We start from the raw sequence: 23502 nt of genomic DNA on the forward strand, positions 1-23502 counted from the left end.
GTAGCCCCTGTGCAGGGCTTGGCCCATGCCCCGAGCAGGACATCTATGAGGGTTTCATTAAAAGGAAGGTTAGGTTCTTTTGGGGGTGACACCCGGCTAAACCACCTCTGTGAAGACATTCCTCTTCACTGCCATTGAGGGAAACGTAAGTTCCAGGACCTTAGCTACCATCCTCACCATCAAGGCAAAGGAAGCCCTTTCCTCTCTAGCCCCTCTAGGAGGAGAGACTAAGCCAGTGTCTGGGGAGGTGTCCAGACCCCTGGCATCTGACATTTCCTCATACCAGTAGTCCTTGCACTCTTCTAAGGGGTTCTGGTAGTCATAAGAATCCTTCCCAATCTTACTCCTTACAGGACCTGTCGTGAAAAGAATGCTGTGACTGAAACGGAAGGTTGAGTTTTGGCTGGCACCAGAGTAGACATCCGTATCAGAGTCTGGTATGATGACGGCGTCCGTGCTGCTGGGAACTAGGTCTCTGGAACTGGCTTCAGGGAGGGTCACGGTCTCGCAGCCTGAGCCGGTCACGATCCAGGGTGCCTGACTGGCACTGAGGCCAGACACAGTGCCGGAAATCGAGGGGTGGCACCCTCGCATCCCATGGGGCCCAAAGGCACTCCAGAGGGATCGACCTTTCCAAAAATGAAGTGGATGGCCTCCTAAAACTCACATAGCCAGAGGGGGATACATCAGGAAATTCAGGGAGGCGCACAGCGAACCCAGAGTTCAGGGCTGATGTGTCGAAGCGGGGCCTAGAGTGATGATGATGCTTCCACACTTTATCTGATGACTTGGACTGGCAAAACAAAGTTTGAAGAGTGCTTTGACTGCTTGGATTTCTTTGATTTTCTTTAAAAAAAAAATGTATGTGACTTACCCAACTAATTTGAGCGAAAATACTTTGAATGGCTCCACGAGTGGGCCTAGGACCTTCCACAAGTATGGAACCTGGAGTTACGAGGAATCTGCCATTATTGAGTAACCAGGAGCTTCAGGGATCCTTCTCCCAGCACCTTGGAGTTCATGGCATAGCACTCCTCACAGGCCTTAAAGTCGTGCCACAGCTCCAAGCACCAGAGGCAAACCAAATGGGGTCTGTCATAGACATCTGCCCTGCCTGTGACAGGAACTACAAGATATAACCCCACTGATTTTTGTGAGTGACATCCCTCGCACACTGGGAGACAAAGTCTCAAAAAGAGGTCAACAAAATGTTGAAAAAGTTGTCCAAACAGTGGACAGAGGTAGCTCTCTGGATCTGTGTTGATGGCACGGAAAGAAAAGAACTGAAGTCAGCATGCTGGGGCGGCACTTATATAAGCACTACACGTGTCACATCTGGCACGTACGTTGATGTCAAAGTGGAGGCAATGCTCACATTTTTTGGATCCATTCTGGCGCCTGGGAAATATTCTACAGTAAGGAACCTGCGTTTAGATAGTCTCTACCAGATAAGGTGCTACCAAAGTAAGTAACTTGTTCATGCGTTCCTAAAATGTTATACAAGTCTCTTCTTTTCACTGTTAATGTGCTTAAACTGTTTATTTCTTTTTTCACTAGGAATGTGTTGACCGCTGGACAGGCCCCTTTTTTTCATGGTTGTGCAGCTGTAAAAAGAAGACCCCAAAAGCCAAATACATGCACTTGGCCCAAGAACTGCGGGTGGATCCAGAATGGCCACCCAAACCTAGAACTACTACAGAAGCAAAGACTCACCCTCAGGAAAACAGCTCCTTTCAAATAGTCACTGTTACGTAGCAGTGACTCACAGTTGCTCCTGTTTACTGAAGTGCAAGAAGAAAAGTAAACTGATAAAATTTGTAAACAAAACTATTTTTAAATCTTTATACATACATTTTTTTAAATGTACAGTTTTTAAATTCATGTCCAATGGTAAACTTCGATTTTAAAGTGTTAAATCAATTAACCTGAACTAGAAAACAGACGCATGGGTGTACTTGAAGCTAAACTTGCCTAATCAAAACTCATTGTTTTGACACCTGCTCTGCACTGTTTGAAGGTTTACTTGGTGTAAGGTGCTTCAGTAAATCACAGCAGGACTTTCTTGCCAGCATTTAATGTTGTAGCTCAAGCTTTGATGAACCAATATTTCTCCAAAGATGGAGCCAAGGAAAGGAGTTATTTGCTGTATTAGTCACTGTGCAAATGATTGGTGGTTATACTGGTCACTCTTATTCTTCACAGTTTGTTGGTTTTAAAAGAACTGATCTCCCACGGAGACGATTGATTACGTAGAATACCCATTTTTATTTATATATTTACAAACGCACATAGCCAGAAGCTTGTAATGAATATAATTGTTCACGTTCCCCTTTATCATTGAAACATTTCAGATCTACATCTCCCATGTTTTTTAATAAGTCCTTGAGGAAATATTTAAATTACATTCTTTCATTACAGGGATGACGTATTCGTTTCAATTACTTATTTATGCCTACTCCTGGAGTATAGGCCGTCAACCAAGACTCTCCAACCACCTCTGTCCTGGGCTTTTCTTTAAGTCTGACTCCAGGTGTAACCCATCTCCTTGCAGTCAGCCTGGAGGCCTCGGCGCATGGTGTTTTTTGGCCTTCAAGGGAAAAAAGAGGAAGGTTCCTGGTCAGGACTTGCCTGGGGGTGTTTGATGCTGTCTTGCGGAGGGTGTGACCAATCCAGCCTCTCTCGTTTCAATACCTGATGCAAATTGATTAAAAAAGTCCTTCTTGGAAAATTCCCATGATCCTTTCTACACATATACTGATGACTGTAGCTCTTTGTTGTTCAATTCAAATACTATTCTTAAACTTTAACATAATAATCTTAACTGGCTGACAGTCAAATTAGATATTGCAGTTGGGAAATGTCTGTTTAATTATCAATGAATATTGCTCTAATTCACATATCGTTTAGCCTATCATTGAATGACATGGTTAATCTCATACCATCAAAGCCTATATATTTATGTATTTGTGTATATCGCACTTAATACTAAAGTGACTTGTTTGTAAATGAATTAAGCTTAGAACATAAAGAAGGAACCATCTAATTCAAGAAATAACTGCTGCATGTTCTTACCATAGAAAGCATAGAAGGCATTAAAATGCCTTCATGGATTTATTCTTGTGAATGAATGGAATTGGTTATTGGTACCAAGTAATTTAGTGAAACACATTGATGCTTAAATCGGAAGTCTCCTCCTATAAAATGCAGCATGTAACTTGTTAACCCCATAAACGTGCTTCCTGAATAGAACCTTTTCTTTTAGTTTTTTTGTTTGGTCTGATAACAGGAAGCTACAAGAGGACTTAACGGCAATTCCCAGCTGTGGGTTGCCCCAATATTGAAGATAACCTTCTCTGCTAAATGAAAAGTGTGATTCCTTGGCAAGTTGAGGCTTCATTTAAATTTTTGGGATGGATTGATGATGTGACAAATACATAAAACCTGTGTTACTTAACATAGTTCCATAAAAGGTCTTTCTTTAGCTAATACGAAAGATCAACATTGGTCCTCTAAAAATAATGTGATTGAATGTAATGTGTTGTCTGGTTCAGAAAGGCCCAACAATCTTTGGAACTATGGCTGAATGTGTAAATTTGAAAATGAAGAATGTTGTAATACAACTCACTGCAATAACTAACCCCATAATCAAGAGACCATAACCACAAGTTTATCGATTGCAGTTGATTAACTGTGGTAAAAGGTCTCTTAACAATTTCGCAATGTCAAAAGTTTGACACTTAGCCTATTACTTGTCCAAACCCTTCCCCTCTATACCGTCACCAAATTACAATACTAACAGAAGCCCCTGACCCTTACTGTAAACTATATGCCTGACCTTAAATGTTTCCTTAATACTATTTTTCTCTCTCTTTAAGCATACCTTTAACCCTCTCCATGTCCTTAATTTGACCCGAATCTTTTTTTAATTTGTTACTTTGCTCCTTGGGAGATAAAGTAGCACATTGGCATCCATTGTTACCTGACATTTTATGGTCTGCAGTTTTGAGTGCTTTTCTTCTGATAATCCTAGCATCGATGTTTGTTTGCCAAAGGCAAGTTTAATACGAATGCATGATGTTGTGTGGTAGTCTCGCTGTAGCAAGATAAACCTCTTATTCTCAATTGAAATATCAAGAGTGATCAGCGAATTTTAGATCACACCCTATTTGTTTTTCCAAGTTTGCAAGTGGCTTGCATAGCTGGTCTGCATTCTTCATGAAGTAGTTACCCTTCTTAAATGTGTTTGCCATTAGTAACTTCAGAGGTTGTCTTATTGTTAAAAGGAGGCCTATTAAAAGCCCATAAATAGATGCATGAAAGGCTTGTGAAGACTTCCATGTAGGCATTAGGGGCCCCATATTTGTGAGCACACTCCTAAGGCATTGCATATATGTGCAATGACTAAAAAGGAATCTATACACTTTTTTCCTTTTATAATGCGAAACTTGATTTTGCCAGTTCTTATTCTTAATTCCACTAGATATCCATTTGAAAGGGAGTATATAATCTGCTTTTAGGACGCAATATTCTATTATAGGTGCAGTTTTTTGCACTTAAGCATTGTACATTAATTATAAGCCTCAAGTTGTGGATAGCTGCATGTAGCATTGGTGTGCAAAATAAACCATAAGTTCCATTTTAACTATGGTGTAAAATGGGGCGCTGTTTTTTTTTTAAAATAACCTTTAAGAGAGACATTCTAGAAATAGAGCATTAAACATCACATCTCTAAGAGAGAAACTAAACATAGCCTGGAATAAGAAGTCTCCCTACAAGGTGAAGCTTTGAAAGGGAGCTCAACGAAAGCAATAATGCTGGTTACCCTTAATTGGGGGGAAGGAGTATGTGGTGTGATGGAGAACGCTTTCAAAATCGATTATATATGTCGAATTGCAAGTTTTTGGTAGACGTTCTTTCTTTTGAACAAAATAGATGTAAACACTGTACTTCTACGTTTGTCTTGTCTTTTTAATTGATTGTTTCTTTTTTACCTGTACCGTTGTATCTTTATAATTCTTCATTAGTTTTTGTTAATGATTACCTCATAAATCCATCACTTGCTTTGGCTTAGTCATACTTGTCCATTGTTTAATAGCCAATTTAGTGAATTATTTATTTGTGCTTAAGTTGAACACTCATGGCAACAATAGTCATTTCACCTTTCAGTGTAATTTTACATTGTGCATAGCTTGCTTCTTATTGATAAAAAGCACTACATTTATGAGCACAGGAAAAAAAGCCATAAGCACCAGATCATCTTTGCACGTGTTAATGTCCGACTTTCACTTGCGGACACAATTGTGAGTACGGCGGAACATTATAGAGCAACATTACATTGTGGAATGTAATTAAATCCATTTCATGGAGACTTTTGTCAATCACCTTAAAGAATCCATCTTCACTGCTTCACTGTATTTCTGAAATGTTACCATTCACCTCATCTATGGTCCCATGTAGGTGGATAGCATGCTTGGAGTATTTGCCTCTGACAGTGGCAGTTCAGCCTTATATTTGACAGTTGTAGTTAATGAAGGCTTCTTTCCACCATGTCTGTACAGTATTGTGCTATAGCTGAACATTTTTGAGATTTTTCCTTGCTGGTATACGTTAAGAAATTTGAAGAACATGTGTGTTCTGTTAGGTGATGAAAATGCGTTCTTAGATTTCAAAGAGTGAGTTTGATAATGCTATGCATCATTGACCTTGAGCTGTGATACATACCTGCATCTCATTGGTCATGACAGAATATTTCATCTGCATAAGTTCTAACATTTTCAAAATCTGATTGTCACATGTAGACCTTTAAGTGTTTGAAGACCTTGGTTGTTCTTTAACAGTGTGAACAGTATTTTGTGTGGTATTTTTCCACGTTTGTTATCCTACATCTCTTTCACTTGTTTGCTGCCTCCAACATGTTAAATCTGCTTCAGTTGACGCCCTTACATTACCTACAATCCTAGCAAATGACTGAGATGTGGTTGTGCTGAGACATTTCAGAGGTACGCAGAAAATGTACTTACCTGTTTTGACAAAGCAGCAAGTGGCATTATTGTCCTTCTAGATTACTCCATCTTGAAAACGTGTATTTCGCCCATTGCAGGCGGCGACCTATGTAGGCATCCTTATTTGCCCACTCCATCAGCGGCACAATATGCTGCTTCACTAAAGGACCCTACGGCGCTCCGTCTCCTGAAGCACTAGTTTGCAAATAGTGTTTGTTTTGTATTTACCTCTGAATATTTGTGATGAACGGCGTGGAGTACCTTTTTTTCTGTTAAACTCATATTTTGTCATCTGCACTGGAAAATAGTGCTTTTCAACCCGTTTTCTTGTGTATTATGTCAGTTACCTTAAAGGACCAGGGAGTTAGGCCGAATGGATGCTTCAGTGGCAAAACCTTAAGGACTTCAAGGAATTGCAGTGTTGAAGTGTCTTTTCACCCACCCGTTTGCACAGGATTAGTGGCCTGCCTAGAGATAGATGATTGGAAAAAGCTAGATAGGCTACCAATTTCTGTAGCACTGTAGTTTCCTTTATTATTCATGGAGCTCACTGCCCCTCAAGGCATTAGCTCGATGTATAGCTAAGGTCATGCTAGAGTATTAAATCTCATTGCAGTATGATCATGTGTACTATAAGAAGAAGAGCTACATTGATTGTGATTTACAACATCCTCATAATCTACCTATACCTGCTATCGGTACTGAAGTGGTTAAAATTCTGATAACCCAGGAGCCTGATTTGAGCATTATCTATCTCGCATGTCAGTTAATTTGCACTTCTATTTTTTTAGATTTACGTAGTATATTATAATGGTCTACCTCATTGCACTAGTGCATTACCTATGTTTATCTTCATATAGATAGTTGGCTTGCTCCTTTTTTCCAACGAATGCACTAATGCTTTAAACACCAAACATATATATCCTCTATTGTATCCCTCAACTCCGCCCCCAGGAAATAGCTGTTATTGGAGTTAGGTTACTAAGCCATTAAACAGAGTATCCTTTCTTGCTCAGTATGGTAAATGCACGCCTTCAACAATTCTTTTTCCTTGGGCTACCATAACAGCAGCTTTCCCATGTGTTTCGGCACTGTGGTGTCCAGTGTCACCATTATCATTGTTTAAAAGAGAAATGTAACATAAAATGCCCTTGCTCATCACCTGGAATTCACAGCTGGTTTTGAGTAAGTTATACTGTATGCCCAAAAAGAGCAAATGGTGAAGACATTAGTATTTTTAAATGTTATTCCCTGACTTTTATTTTAAGGTTACATAGAACAGTGATGTACAGAGGTTGATAATTTTACTAAATTGAATCAATCTTGCCACCCATTTTAACTTGGGTGTTTGTGCCTTGCTCCAAACTACATATCTGTCTTAGATTGTACACCACCTTAGTAGTTGTTTTCCCATTCTACAAAAACAGGCATGTCTCTGTATAATTACTTAGCTGCTGCATTACTGCAGTCACTGGGCATTGTATTGGTGGCAATCTCTCCTGAGATAAAAAAAAATGTAATTTGTTGATTGTAAGCTCAGCCACGGATCTGGTTAAAGAGCATGTTCGGAATTTACACTTGATATTTAATCAGGGGTGCCCTGCTTTAGTCTGTGAGGTCTGGAGTCATGCTGTATTATCAGCTCAAATACTGACTGTAATTTTTATACATTTACATTAATTTGTTGTACATTTCAGGGTGCCCATCTTAAAGACCAAGGGGGACAGATCCTTGACAGATTTTTAGGATAGCTGCAGATAATGTAAATGAGTATAAATTATATTTATGTAAATTTATCTTTCGTAGAGATCCTCAGAATCTGGCAAGATCCTATTCTTCCTGGACTTTCACTGAACTTGCAGGAGGTAAAGACTGCCTCTGCAAAATCAGTGTTTCTGTTGGCTAGATTTGATGAGAAATATGCTTTTCAGCATAGCCATGCACATCTTTTTCCCTTGACACTCGGGCCTGGCCCTGTCTCAAAGTAATTCCAGCTGCCTGCCGTCTTCCTATGGTTTCTGGTTTTTCAAGATGGATTTATCTACGAGATTTATCATAGTTAAGAGAAGCACGCCCGCAAGAAATAAGCTGTTTCATTCTGGCATTTAGCATTGTTTAAACTTGTGTATATGCTAAAATTCCATCCAAGGAGAATGTGGAGATACAAAACAGATATTAAGTAGAAACTGCCAAGAAAGAGGCATCTCAGATGTTGAGTTGAAGAAACATGAGTCAAAATGAGCCTCTACGTCGGCAACCTTCCTGAAAAGTATTCATAAAGGCTTGTGAATCAAATAAAATCAAAGTAGTGTCTATTACCGGTAATAATTGTTTCTACTGTGTAGTTCAGCATCACTGAAGACTGGTTTAGACTTTCTTAATTATTTAGAAAATATGCAGATAACAATGTAAATGTGTACATTTCTTTATTTGGTTTACTAGTAATTGTATATACTGCCGAATTAATATTTATATGCTTGCTTCACCATTCCCAAGGATAACATTTTATTTAATGAAAATTATTGAATGATACTTTTTTTGTTAAAAATGTTTTGTAATGAATAGCAAGATATTGATATTGCATATCCTCCTCAGGGTAATTTTGTACACAAAAAATGTTCTCTCTTCAGATATTTGTCTTTGTTATTGTAGGTTTGGAATTCCAAACACGTTTATAGCACAAAGCCTCAACTGTAAAATCTGCTGCAAATAATGCTTGAATTAAAGTAACAACCCCAACTGAAAGCAAAGATCCGGTTTTGTGTGTTTATATCTGAAACATGCTAATGTTCCTACTCCCATTTGGGTTCAATTTGCTGCCATTAATTTATTTTATTTATGTTCTGTGCTTTGCTGTTAGGTTTTTGCTAATCTGTTTTGTCAAAGATTTTATGAATAATAGTTTGTGTGTTTTTGCACACACGTATGGTAGTATCCTTGACTCACTGCAGTGTAATTTTTTAAAAACATTTTGCAAGTCAATTAGTTTTTCCCAGATCAGTCAGTGTTGTTAAACTGATGGTGAGAATATATGTATTTGTGTGCTCCCACCTTTGCTTTACTATGCATCAGCAGTGCCCGGGAAATATCGACGAGGGACGGTTTCATGCCAGATGTTCAGCATACCTACGCGCAATACATTTAGATATAATAGAACATTTGAATGTTGAAAGCTCCTTTGAAGACAATGGAGTACCTCCGGGCTTATAATGCCGGATACAAGCCTTCTGCTCCAACATTTGTCCTACTGTTTCTCCCTTTCTAATTTAGGTCATTCTACCCTCGGTGGGTGGAATGTTCTAATAGCCCTTCTTCCTCGGGCTATGCCTGCTGTTAAAGCTCCTCTCCCCCGCTTTAGGCCCTTGCCTGCAGCTCAGGCCTATAACTCCGGTTCAGGGCCTTTAACAACTGGCATAGCCCTTGGCATAAGGCTATATTAAATTTAAATGATAATCATTTGTGGTTATGCTGAAAATCTAGAAAGGATCCTGCCCAAGAGATCTGACCTTATTTTTCTCACATCTTTTCCTCGCTTATTAGCAGTCCCTAATGGAAACAATTGTTTTTAGATTTCCGATGTCTTGAATGACCAATACATGGCCCTTGTACATTCCATTGGCGATACATGGGTTGCCTTAACTGGACAGCGTGACTTGCTAATCAGAGGCTCTTGATAATAAGGTGGCATACCTCTTGCTTTGTCGTTTTACGGCTAAGATTTCACTAGTCACTGAACTGAATTCAAGCCGACTAATTTAAAGTTTGTTTTCAAGGTCATGTCCAAATGTTTGCGGCCCACAAAGCATCAGCTGTTTCTGCTACTAGCATCAGAGCACAAAAAGAATTGTGCTTTTTTCAGAGCTAGAAACCCATCAAACTTCCTCTGTGGGAACTTGTATTTCACTTTGATTGGCCACTCCGAAAGTGATATTGCATTTGTAAAGGAGTACAAATACACTCAAGGTACCCTCTTGTCCAAAAATGTCTGCATACATTACTGTAAATGTAAAGCTTCTTTTTTTTTTTTTTTTTTTTTTTAAAGTGTAATTTTTTATTTGACGCTCTTTGAAATAAAAATCTTAATGAGCAAAATGTGTGCTTTTTATCTGTTCAGACTTTTGACAGATTGTTTTTGACAGAAGTATTTGATTAAGGTGTCTACTTGTTTAACAGAGTATCATGGCAAAGTCATTTCTGCCTGGTGAGGTCACTCTGGTGGAATGCTTTTTTACTACTGTAAATGTTCTTTGCTGAACCACAAAGGCTTGGTTGTTTGTCTGTTGTGTCCCACATTTTCACAAGTGGCCATGCTAAATGCAGTGTTTACATTGTCCTTTTCCTCTTCCATTGTATTAGGAGCCATAGTACGGATGTGGCTGGTGACATTTTTAAACCTTTACGGCTGGTAATGGAGGCTTCTAGGTAGTAAAAAAAAATACCACTAATAGGAAGTAGGACATTTTCATTTTGTGAGAGGAAAGAACTGGTTGGGGCGACTTGGTTTGGTCAAATAGGTGTTGGCCTAGCGGAAGTAGACCTTAAAAGGGTTTCAAACACATTCAGAGTTAACTAAAAAAAAGAAATCTCATGATAAAGGAAAGTGAGAGTTTAATGACCATGTTTAGGGTGTTATAGAGGTGGTTGACATTGATGCACATCATATTAATATTAATACCGGGATACTTATGCAGGATCCTGTGAACCTCCTCCCCATGGAATACAATGTACACAGAGTTTGTTTAGGTAGCTGCAGTTGAAAGATGGAAAGGACTGTAGGGGAAACTGTTTCTGAATATACCAGATATGCCAGGAGGTCTATGATTGAGTTTGTGAGGCATTTTGTTCTTGTCTGCCCCTTCTACAGCAGGGTAATGAGAGGGTGGCTGAGTAAAGTCTTCAGTGATTAGGGAATCTACGACAGTGAGAGAGGCGTTGGTGTCTTTCAGTGACACAAGAGCCATAGAAGTTATTGGGGCCAAAGCCGGTTTATTGAAGAAAGAGTGCGCCAACGCCCTCCTGCCCCGAAGAAGAGGAAACAGCTGGAGGTGTTATGTAGGGAATAGGGCGAAGATTTGATGAAAATTAGTCATGTGAAATACGCCTTCTTCCTCTTTTATATATATATATATATATATATATATATATATATATATATATATATATATATTTCTTTTTTTTCATAAAGTTCTCCCACAGAGCAAACACATGCTTACACAGCAGTATGATGCAGGTGCCATTTGTTTTAATGATTTATTTACTGATCCAAGATGATGGACGTTACTTGGTGGGGTCAATAAACAATTTTGTTTTCTTAGCAGTTATGTTATGTTAATAGATATTTATAAGGCTAAAATATACCAAACTGTTTCTTAACACTGAATACAGAAACATAACTTACTGCTCTCTGTTTCATTCATATGCGTTTGTGAAGAGCCATGTTTTCAGAAGGTGTCTGAAACTGGAGTAACAGGCAGTCATTCTAATGCCAAGTGGGAGCGAGTTCCAGAAGCGGGGGATAATACAGAAAATCTGGAACCGCCAAGTCTCTTCTTAAAGGAGGGAGTAGTAAGGAAGTTAAGGTGAGTAGACCACAAGTTACGATTGGGTGTGTACTTTTGAATAGGGCAACAGAAACTCTGGACTGTTACTGTAAAGAGATTTCAAAATGATGCATCCAGTCTTGAAAGCTGTACGCTGTTTTAATGGCCACCAGTGAAGCTTTTTCATCGGGGAGGTGATGCAGCACTTCCTAGGTTGTTGGTAGATTAATCTGGCTGCCTGGTTTTGTGCCAGTTGTAATCCCCAAGTGAGGCTTTCAGGGAGGACTAGATAAAGTGACTTTGCATAATCTAACCACGAGAGGACTAATGCGAGGACAACCTGGATAAGAGCTTCGGAGTTAAGGAATGTAACAATGTTTCTAATGTTCCAAGGCTGCAAAAAACATGAGGAGGCTACTGCCCCCCCTACTTGAGGCTTCATGGACAAGTTTTTGTCAACAAGAACTCCAAGACTCATCATTGAGTTCTTAGGCTGGTAGTTGCCCGTTGCTACTGGCCAGAAAGGGGAGTTCCATAGGTAATGCATGCCTCCAGTTAAGACGATCTCCGTCTTATCAGGGTTTGATTTAAATTGGGTAATCTTCATCCACTCATGAATGAATAGCATTGTATTTTGGAAGATCATTTTAGAATGTGGTGAATTATTGATAGCGAGGATTAGTTGCATATCAGCTGCATAGTTGTAAATTCTCACCTTCATGTAAGTAAGTAAGTAACTGAGCTTATAAAGCGCATGGTTACACTAGCCAGTGTGTCCCCGCGCTGTACCGCTGAGGAACCCATCCTGGCCTGTTCCTGTGAGGCGCCCACTCCTGGACTCCCCAAGGTGAAGCCAGGCATCCTTCGCGATTAGGGCCAGTGTGGAGATTAAGCAAGCTATTGCCCAGAGTTGCAGAGTGGGACCCATGATTAGAGTAGGCACCATGGCAAGAATTATCGGGTCCGCGGACATTGAGCTCAAGACCCTGCCGCGACGGGAATTGAACCCTGGTCCCGGGTCAGATCTCTGCATCAGGGTCTGCCGCTCTAACCAGTGAGCCACACTTCTCCACATGTATTTTTTAGAGAATGTACTAGGGGACATATGTTCAAGTTAAAAGGTGTGGGGACAAAGACGACCCCTGAGGTGCACCGCAAGTAAGTTGGACCTTGGGAGAGCCAAAGGGAGATAACTTGACCGACTGGGAATGGTCCTTTAAAAAAAAGAAACAAACCAGTCAGGCCCCATATACCGGCGACTCCCACACGGTCCACCAAAAACCCATGATCGACCATGTCAAATGCACATAAAGGTCTAAAGCGCTAAAACAACAAGAGAAAAAGGACTGTTGGGGTGGGATTAACAGAGGAGTGGGTATGGGAAAGATGGGGGAAAGCAGCACATGGACGGCGGGGGAAAGCACAGGAGGCAGAGAACACAGCAGTACACAGGTGAGAGAGCAACACAAAGCCCGGGGTGGAGGGAGAGACTCCTGCAGACAAGCAATAGCAGTATTGGGGGGGAGACAAAACTACAGGGAACAACATAAAGTAGGAAGTGGGAGAGAAGCACACAAGAGAGACGACTAGAGAATGTGCACTCGTGGAGTGCTTAAACAGAAAGAAACGAGCTATGTGAATGGGGAGAAAAGCCGGCGGACGAGAGAGAGCAACATTGAGTTGGTGGAGAGAAAGAAGCACACGACTGAGACTGCTGGAAAAGACATGCACTCTTGTTGAGTGCTTGAGTAAAAAAATATAAACTTCCCTGAACATGAGCAGTGGAAGGACACCAGTATTGTTTGTTCTCCAATACACAAGATAGACCAGACAAGTCGTCAAATGAGAAGCAAGCAAATGAAAGTGACAATAACACCAACCAAAGATAAACCATGAATGTCGTTAAGCAACCATGTAAGATCGTGGTAATTTGTCAATAGGTCTTTTGTTAACAGACAGTTTGTGCAACTGTCTGGTGAGATCGACGTAGAAAAGGTGATTTTTCTTGCTCGATCAAAGTAAAAACCTGCTTTGGACTGCCCGCGCCTACCTGGTCCAGGGAGGTGTATATGTGGGTTAGAAGGATTCTGATATGCTGCCAATAGCTAATTAGAATATTCCTAACACTTGGATACTTTTACTGATCGGAATAGTCATCTGTTACGACCATTCTTAATGGCTCACGGAAGCCAGTTAAATGAGCCCATAGGTGATCTGCCTATGATTCACATGGTCAGTCATTTCAAGGCGGGTCATAAACCACTGTCAAATTACCACCTCCCGTCGCCATCTTGTTTTTAGTCACTTTAGTCAGAATTGACTCATGTGAAAATGACGGATTCACAGCAGCTCGCCAATTAAGAAAATTGCCCAAACCTTGTGTTCCGAGGTGACTCTGGAGGTAGGTTGTATTTTGTGACCTCCAACTACAGCATGTTAGAGTCCTGTGTGGTGCTTACTGATTGTAAAGATTTAAGTCACAGAAACAGTGAATTTAACGCCGCCTACTTTTTTACTTGTAACCGTATGTTACTGATGATGGTATCTAACTTCGAAAATTCTGAATGAATGACAAAATATCTATTTTTAGAAGTCGAGGCACAATGGGTTGCCTGTTTATCCTTAATGTGACTTTGAAAAGAACATGTTAGAGGTCATTGCTCAATGCAGTGTTTACGTTGTGTTTCCCATTTTCATTGTACTCTGAACCATGGTACGGATGTAGCTAGTGAAATGTTTAAACCTTCCTACTGCTGATGGAAGCTTCTAGTAAGTAAAATAAAAAAAAGATCTCCACGATAGGAGGCAGGATGTTTACATTCTGTGAAGGCTAATTGAACGTTAATTACGGTGTTTTCAACATCCATTCTGAGTGCTTACCTCCTGATGCCAAAAAAAGGATGTTCTACTCACCACGGTTTCCTTTGTACTGATCTACTATTACCATTAACGTTTGTCGCGATAAATGTGACCACTGTGCTTACTTCCACTAGTCATTTTCTTCTTCTGGCAATCAGCCAATTAGACCGTGCTTAATTTGAAAAACAGAGTGCCTTTGCCCGAACCTGTGCTTGGAAGCCCTCCTCCGGCGCTATTCAACATCGGCGCGCCGAATACCAAGGCTGCGTAGTCTTGAATTCACCTCTGACTTCATTTATCCAAACTGCTTTCATTTTAGTTCGCTCTGGCCAGTCCCTGCTTTCTCCCTTGGTTCCGGGTAGTCCGTTGTTCTTTTCCTCCCTCTGTTCTGTGTTTCGGCCCAAATCAGGTGAGGAAAAAAAAAGTGTGGTCCCCAGAAATAGGCGCTAGTGGCCCCTCACCGGCTCAAATTAAGCACTGCTCAGCTCATGGGACATCATTACAGGTTTGTCGGATTTTGTGCGGGGATACCAGGAGACAGAATTTCCGATTTGGCCAGAACCCCCCACCAACCTGGCCCGCTCCAGGAATTTTTATTTGGGTGGGCCAAGGGTCCCTTCAGGTGGGCCACTGCCGCAGTCACAGCCGGGGGGGGGCGGAGGGGGGGTGTCGAGCTGGGATTTAATGTAATAATATTAATTTTAATTAATCAGAATGGAGAAGGACAGAGTGTGCATGACTGGTTTGGGCGACGCCAGAGGGCCGACTAAACAGTCTTTACGCATGCAGGAGTGGGCGCACCACTCCTGCCCTGCTCGCTGAGCAGCCCCGCCCACCCGCAACCAAACATAAAATGGTAATAACTGAAAGTTATCATCATTTTATGTTTCTGCTTCTCGCACTGTGAGAAGCAGTGGGGCGACGCTTCTCCGCCATAGTGTAGGAGCCGCCCCTGCACTGCGGGCCCAGTTTGTTACTTCTGGCGGTAGCCTACAAGCCCTAGATTACATCATATCTATTTGCAAACAGTCACCATGATACATGATACAACAGATTGCTTCTGAGTGTATACAGAGCATGTGGAGAGTTATTTGAAAGTAAGTGCGATGTCTGGACCTAACTGCAAACCCTTGAATTTCAGCAGGCCAGCCTTCAATACAGGTACTTGAATACCAAGCATATTGTAATAGTTCAAGATTAAATAAGTCCCTATTACCACACGAAAGCCTTGACATCATTGTAATAGAGAGGCTGGCTATTTACTTGTTGCAATGTGTCCAAAACTTATTTCTCTGCACAAATGTAACTTAATACATTTTACTTTCTTGTCATTCTTTTGCGATGTTCTTTCAAAGATACAAATTCTTGAAAAACAGTAACGCATTTGACAACAGAGAACGGAGTATTTTTGAGAACTGCCAGCAGTTTTCACACCAACCATTTCAAAACTAGCAGTCCAGTCATAGAGGTAACCTATTATTATTTGGAAACTCCCTGATAAACTCCTCCATACATAGGTTTCCATGAGCTCCTTTCTCATGTGCTAAATCAGTCAAATTATGAAAGATAAAGCATTAATATGTAATACAATGCTGGAGAATGAGACACGCATCTAGTTGCTAAATTCCACAATGTGAAACTTGAAATCCTGGGATTAATCCTGGCTTCCATTCTTGACCAAATTGTGTTATCCTAGCCAAACCTTTATTTCCATGAGCCTCCTTTATTCATCATCACATAAGATGGCACCTTCAAATACAAGTGTTCTAGATGTGCACTGTACAAACACAATTTCTGTGAGAACAAGCCCGAGCACTCGTACATCATTTGATGTGTGAGTTCTCGGGCTTGTTCTCAATTGTAAGGTAGATCCTTAGGGGTCACATATCAGGGGTGTGGGTGATTTCCCCCTCCCTTGAGCACCAAAGCAACTATTTACAAATTAGATTAATACCGCTGAGAGTGAGCACCAACACCACACAGGGCGCTATCACCCAACACAGTTTATTTAAAAACATATTTTCTGTTTGATTTAGTCTACTATAATAGTGCTTCATCTGCACTAAGAATATAAGCCACAAGTAAGGCGCACATAACAGACCTGCCTTTTAGCTTACTAAGGGCCAGATGTACAACCATTTTTTTGCCGTAGCAAACGGGCAATTGGCCCGTTTGCGACTGCAAAAAAGGGTGTTGGCATGTAGAAACGCTATTGTGCAAGACTGTATTAGGAAGGGGCGTTCCAAGGGCGTCCGTTCCTAATAGTGAGCCGCATTTGTATGTATCATGGTTTTGCAACCACAATTGCAGTTGCAAAACACTCGCAGTTTGCCACCTATTTCAAGTAGGCGGCAACCCACTTGGAAAGAGGAAGGAGTCGCCAGGGGATCCCTTCCTCTTTGTGAATTCATGCAAAAATATTTTTTAAGAGCAGGCAGTGGTCCCACAGACCAATGCCTGCTCTTAAAAAATGAAACAAACGTTTCATTTTTCTTTTTGAAATGTATCCCATGTGAGGTCCCTTTGATGGGAAGAGGTGGTTTCTGAGGTGGGAGTATAATGCAAGTAACAGAACTCAGCCTCCCTCATTGCCAGTCTTCAGGGAGAGTCTCTCTTCATTACTACCTGCAGAGACCCCGTATTCTGCAGCACACTCCCTTCCCAGCCTTATTATCCATTTTCTACCATTTATTTCCCGGGCACCCTAGCTCACAGCTGACGTTGGGCCCGAGCCCCATATCATCCCCCATCTGACTCCATTTTAATTTTTCCCGATAAAAAAAAATTAGGAAAATTACCCCCCAGCTAAAATCATTGAATATAACAGTAAAAAACAATTAGCACACACTTTAAAATATATTCCACAGTGGTCCTAATGACCCTACTGCTAATTAAATAAACAAAAACAGAAAGGCCATGACAGGACCGGCTTTAGCGCTGGTGCAAAAGTCTTTATTGGTGCCCCACAACTGACCTCTTTTTCCGTAGATACCTTTACTACCACCCTCTAACAGTGCCCTTTATCTCTCCCTAGCCCCTTCCCCTCATGTCCTCCTCCTCGGATGTCCTCACTGCCACCCTCCAATAGTGCCCCACATCTCTATGTAGCCTCTCTCCCTCATGACCTCCTCCTCAGACTCCCTATCACCCTCCACCAGTGCCCCATATCTCTCTATAGCCCCCCTACACCCCATGACCACCTCCTTGGATTCCGTCATTGCCACCCTCCACCAATACCCCTCATACCTCCATAGCCCCTCCCTCCCCCATTACCCCCTCCTCGGATGCCCTCACTGCCACCCTCCACTAGTGCCCCTCATCTCTCCGTAGCCTCTCCCTGTCATGACCTCCTCCTAAGACTCCCTCACTACCACCCTCCACCAGTGCCCCTCATATCTCCATAGCCCCTCTCTCATATGCACTTCATTGGTTGTATAGCGCTACTCATAGTGTAGGGTGTTACAGTACTTTACATCATGCCCACAGAAATGAATAATACAATTATGTAATTCAGACTATAGGGAATGTTACATAAGCCAATGAGGATTACTAGAAGTAGGAACCACGTCATCCATACTGGTGGACTTGTTTTAAGAGAGTTTTGGTCTGGAGGAGCACAAACACAGGCTTTAAAGCATACCCCAGTAATTGTCGTTGGGGGGCTTTACTTATTAAAATGTATATCAGCCCTAACAAACTCTTTATAGCAACATTAGAATAATAAGACTGGGGAAATATTAACTACACAAAAAAAGAAGTTCTAATTTTACCTTTCAGGTTTGTATGCGGCTCTTTGATGACAGTTCATAGGTCACGGTTGTGTAGGCATTGTAAGGATAAGTTACTTACCTGTAATCCTAGTTCTCTTCCAGGGATATCCTCATCAAAGTCATAAGCACTGAATATTCCCGCCCATGTGCGGGACCCCGGAAACAATATAAAAATATATATGTAAAAAACACATATATCTCGCTCCACATATATGTATGTACATATATTATTTTTCTCACAACAAAGCAGCTCCATAACTGAGGGTAAAAAACAATGTAAACACATATACATGTACTGCAATTATTTAGGAAGCAAAAGGAAAGAAAACACATTAGGTCAAATAATCTTTGAACTTTGTGTTTTAATGAGTAAACCACTCATAAATCCTGAAAATTGCCTGTAAATAGACATTGTTAGCCCTCAGGCTGCATTGTAAAAACAATAGCATAGAAAATGAAACCATTTTCAACAAAAAAACTGGCACCGTGCTTTTAAGGCAGCCATGACCCCCAGGCTTCCCATCATGCCTCAGGGGTGACAGTTAGGTCAGTTGTTCTTTGCATAACCCTGAAGACAGGGCTCAACCACAAGATTGAAAACAGTACCAAATCTCATTTACCTGGGGAGGCGGGTGGGTTGCTTATGACTTTGATGAGGATACCCCTGGAAGAGAACTAGGATTACAGGTAAGTAACTAATCCTTCTCTTCCAGGGGATCCTCATCAATAGTCATAAGCACTGAATAGAATAGCAAGCCCCTCAACCACCTGCAGGTAAATGAGAAGTACATGACCCAACCAAATCATAACAGCCAAATCCTCAGCTGTTAAACAGATTCCTCAGGGAGGCCTGGCCCACCTGGGTATCTGCTCTCGTGTCAGAATCTAGACAGTAATGTCTGGTAAATGTATGGACAGACCTCCAGGTCGCCGCTTTACAAATCTCAGACATGAGCACATCATGCAGGTAAGCCGCCGAGGCTGCTCTACCTCTAGTGGAATGCGCCTTAGGAGTACCCCCCAGAGGCTTCTGCGCCAATTGGTAAGCAAACTTGATACATGAAACGATCCACCTGGAGATAGAACGTTTTGACGCTGCATGACCAGTTCTGATCGATCCGTAGTTAACAAACAATTGATCAGAATGTCGAATAGACTTGGACCTGTCCAGATAGAACTTTAAAACCCTTTTCAGTTCCAAAGAGTGTAACGCCCTCTCAGCTGGAGTAGAGGGATTAGGAAAGAAAGTGGGTAAAGAGATAGACTGATTGACATGAAAATCTGATATCACTTTCGGCAGGAAAGAAGGGCGCGTTCTGAGCACCACTCTGTTTAAATGAAACACTGTATACGGTTCTTTAGTACAGAGAGCCTGAATTTCGCTCACCCTACGGGCTGACGTAATCGCTACCAAAAAAGCCGCTTTCCAGGAAATATGCTGTAAAGTAGCTTTATGAATGGGCTCAAAAGGAGGGCCCATCAATTTTGATAGGACTAGGTTCCGCTCCCAGGGCGGAGTAGGAGGCCGTACAGGAGGGTACACCTTTTTCAGACCTTGCAGGAAATCTTTTACTGCTGGAAGATGAAAAAAAGAAGTCTGTGAAGGTGATCGCCTATAAGCTGTTATAGCGGCTAAATGCACCTTAATGGAGTTAAACTTCAAACCTGCTTTAGTCAGGTACAACAAGTATGGGAGAACTGCTTCTTCCTGACTCTTTACCGGATTGTGACCATTCTGCATGCACCACATATAGAATCTCTTCCACTTGCATGCATAAGAATGTCTTGTGGAAGGACGTCGTGCTTCTTTCAGAATGGATATGCAGTCCTGTGGCAGTCCTAGATGGCCGTACTGAATGACCTCAGGAGCCATGCTGCCAAGTTCAGTGACGGAAGGTTGGGATGGTGAATTCTCCCGTTCATCTTCGATAACAGGTCCTGCCTGCATGGAAGCCTCTTGTGAGGAGACACTGACAGGTGAAGTAGGTCCGTGTACCACCATTGCCTCGGCCAGTCGGGGGCAATCAGGATCATTGTTGTGCACGAGTGGTTCAGCTTGCTCACCACCTTCGGTATCAGCGGAAAGGGTGGAAAGGTGTACACAAACTGCCCTGACCAGTCGATTAAAAGAGCATTCCCTCTTGTTCCTGGTCGATAGAACCTGGAGGCGAAGCTTGGGCATTTGCTGTTTACGTCGTCTGCGAAGAGATCTATGGAAGGATGACCCCATGACTGGAAAATGTCGTCTAGCACTTCGTCGTTGAGAACCCAGTCTTCTTTGTCTTCGAAGTGCCGACTTAGTGCGTCCGCCCTCACGTTCTGCTCTCCTGGGAGGTGGACTGCCTGAACAGACAACTTGCGAGCCAGAAGCCAATGCCAGATGCGCTGAGCTTCCAGAGACAGCGTCCTTGAGCGTGTTCCTCCCTGCTTGTTCAAATAGTACATTGTGGTGGTGTTGTCCGTCTGTACTAGACCATTTTCTCCTGAAGCGAGGGAAGGAGCGCTTTGAGAGCCCGGTGAACCGCTCTCAATTCCAGCAAGTTGATGTGATAAGTGCTTTCTTTGGAAGACCACAGACCCTGCACTTGTAGGGGACCCATGTGCGCCCCCATCCTTGTAACAATGCGTCTGTGATGATCGTTTGTGTAGGAGGAGGTTGATGGAAGAGAACTCCCACCTGCATGTTCTTTCTCTTCGTCCACCACTGGAGGGAAGATTGAGCTACCTCCGACAAAGTGATCCGATCGTCCCATCGATCTGGGTGTTGGTCCCATTTGTCCTCCAGATCCTGCTGAAGAGGACGCATCCGAAGTCTGGCGTTCGGTACTAGGAAGATGCAGGAAGCTATCGACCCCAAGAGTGAGGCTATCTTCCGCACTTTCTGAGACCTGTGGAGAAGAATTTGCTGGCACTTGAGAGCTATCGAAAACTGTCTCCTTCGAAGGAAACACTTTACCTACTTCGGAGTCTAGCAGAGCTCCTAGGAAGTGGATCTTCTGAGTGGGCTGAGAGACAGACTTGCTGTAGTTGACATGCAGTCCTAGACGCTGACAAAGTTCTATGCATGTCTGGAATTGATTCCTTACATTGCCTGGAGTTGGACCTTTCAACAGCCAATCGTCTAAGTATGGGTATACGAAGATTCCCCTGCGGCGTAGAGCTGCCGCCACCACTGCGACACACTTCGTGAACACCCTGGGGGCCGACTTCAACCCAAACGGAAGGACTTTGAACTGGTAGTGGGAGGTCCCCACCCGGAATCGAAGGAATCTCCTGTGATCGGGCCGTATTGGTATATGGAAGTACGCATCTTGAAGGTCCATCGAACACATCCAATCCCCCTTCCTGAGATGTGGATATATTTGGTGAAGCGCCAACATGCGAAACTTTTCTTTTCGTACATGCAGATTGAGTGTTCTTAAGTCCAGAATGGGCCTGTATTCTTCCTTTTGGCCCTTTTTTCTGACCAGAAAATACCTCGAGTACACTCCTTTCCTCCTTTGGGACACCGGAACTCTCTCGATGGCTTCTTTTTCGAGGAGTGTCGCTACTTCCTTTTTTAACCTTTGTAGCTGGTGGCTTGATGTTGACATCGGGGAAACGGGTGGAGGTAGACGATGGAAACGAAGACAGTACCCATTCTGCAGCGTAGACAACACCCATTGATCTTTTGTAATGGCCTGCCACTCTGTCCTGTGATGCGCAATGCTTCCCCCCACTGGAGTGGGTAACGGCGCTGGGGGAAGTGAAGACTCATTGCTTATGCTGAGATTTATTGAAGTTGTTGCCTTGGCGCTGATTTCCATTTCCTTTGGAATTGCCCTTGCCTTTGTATTGCGACTTTTGCTGGCCCTGCTGGTTCTGGCCTTTCTGCCAGTGAGGGGTTTGAACCCTCTGCTTCGAAGAACCCTTGTTGTTCGAACGGAACTTCTTTCGGAATTCCTTTTTCTTCTCAAGCCCCACGGCTTTGAGGGTATCCAACTCGGTCTTCATCCGTTGCATCTCCTCATCAGCACTCGCTCCAAAAAGAGACGTGCCTGAAAAAGGAAGGTTTAGGATTCTGGCTTGAGCCTCTGGTTTCAATGCTGTGAGGCGTAACCAAGAGGATCTCCTTGCTGTGATTCCATGCACATAGCCATGCGCAGCCAGCGTTGCCCCATCTGCCGCCGCTCCTATAATCTGATTGGAGACTTGACCGCCCTCCATCAGAACCTCCTCAAAGTCCTTTCTACCTTCCTGAGGAAGTTTTGCAGAAAACCTCTGAAGTGAGACCCACAGAGCTCTATCATACCTGCCGAGCAGCGCTTCCACATTGGAGACTTTGAGGAAAGAGGCTGAGGTGTTACAAACTCTCCTTCCCCATGAGTCTTGCACCTTGCTATTCTTATCCGGAGGTACCGTGGATGAGGAAGCTACCGCATTGGATTTTCTTGCCGTTGCAATGATTACTGAATCTGGTGGGGGATCAGCTTTGAGGAACAGAGGATCCTCCTCCGGAGGACGATACTTCTTGAGAATCCTCGCTGGAACGGACTTCACCGTTGCCGGAGTGAGGAAGACTTCATTCACTGGTTCCATTATACCCGGGACCAACGGCAACAACGGTTTGGGTGCCGTTCTGTGTTGCAGGGTTTCAAATATGACAGTCGTCTTGATTTGCGGAGCTGTCATCGGCACTCCCAGCTTCAGGGCTCCTCTGCCCAAGATATCTTGGAACGAGAAAATATCTTCAGTTGGAGATATCCTCGAGCATGGACTGCTTGTTAGGGTCGGAGAGTACGCTCTGTGAGATCGGGTTCTCGAAGAACTTGAAGAGCTACGTGTCCTCCTGGACCTGGATCTTCTGCTTGAACGCGTTCTAGAACGAGATCGCTCTCTGTGACGAGAAGATTTTCTCTTACTTGAGTGCCTAGAACGAGACCGTTCCCTACGGGGAAGAGGTTGGTCTCGATACCGTCTTAGACGATCTGCCGTCTCCTTGTCCTTTGCCCAGTGGTGAAGAGGTCTATTCCACCTTGGGGAAAGATGAATAGTAGGAGATTTGTGGATGGGATCCTTCACTGGTGAACGTGACCGTGGAGGTTGATCCGTTTGATCCTGTTGCGATCTTGCAGGGGATTTGGACCTCTCCCTATCCGATGCTCAGGTTTGTCCATCCGAGTATCTGCTACTCCGAGATGAGGAGGAGGATGAGGAAAGACTCACTAGAGATCTAGAGGAAGACCTCGACCGAGATCTCTCTTCTGCGATCCTCCTTCTCTTGGCAGGATGATCCTGCACCGGAGATTGTTCCACCTCCGCAGCCGATGCTGAACCTGGAGAACCCAACTG

General features: G+C 42.8%; 1 protein-coding gene across 7 annotated transcripts in view; it reads left to right on the forward strand.

Annotated features, from left to right (window-relative positions):
- ATP13A3 (ATPase 13A3) overlaps positions 1–10094 on the forward strand; it is a 486442-nt gene extending 476348 nt beyond the window's left edge. For 5 of the 7 annotated variants that reach the window (XM_086944284.1, XM_086944281.1, XM_086944283.1 and 2 more), the window contains one exon: positions 1558–10094. In XM_086944284.1, coding sequence (XP_086800410.1) covers positions 1558–1755 — 198 coding nt within the window. In that variant the 3' untranslated portion in view covers positions 1756–10094. The remainder of the gene's footprint in view (positions 1–1557) is intronic. The other 2 variants (XM_086944279.1, XM_086944280.1) reach the window with 1 other exon arrangement.
- The last annotated feature ends 13408 nt before the right edge of the window (positions 10095–23502 follow it).

This window comes from Lissotriton vulgaris, chromosome 11 (genome assembly GCF_964263255.1).
Source record: "Lissotriton vulgaris chromosome 11, aLisVul1.2, whole genome shotgun sequence".
NCBI lineage: Eukaryota > Metazoa > Chordata > Amphibia > Caudata > Salamandridae > Lissotriton > Lissotriton vulgaris.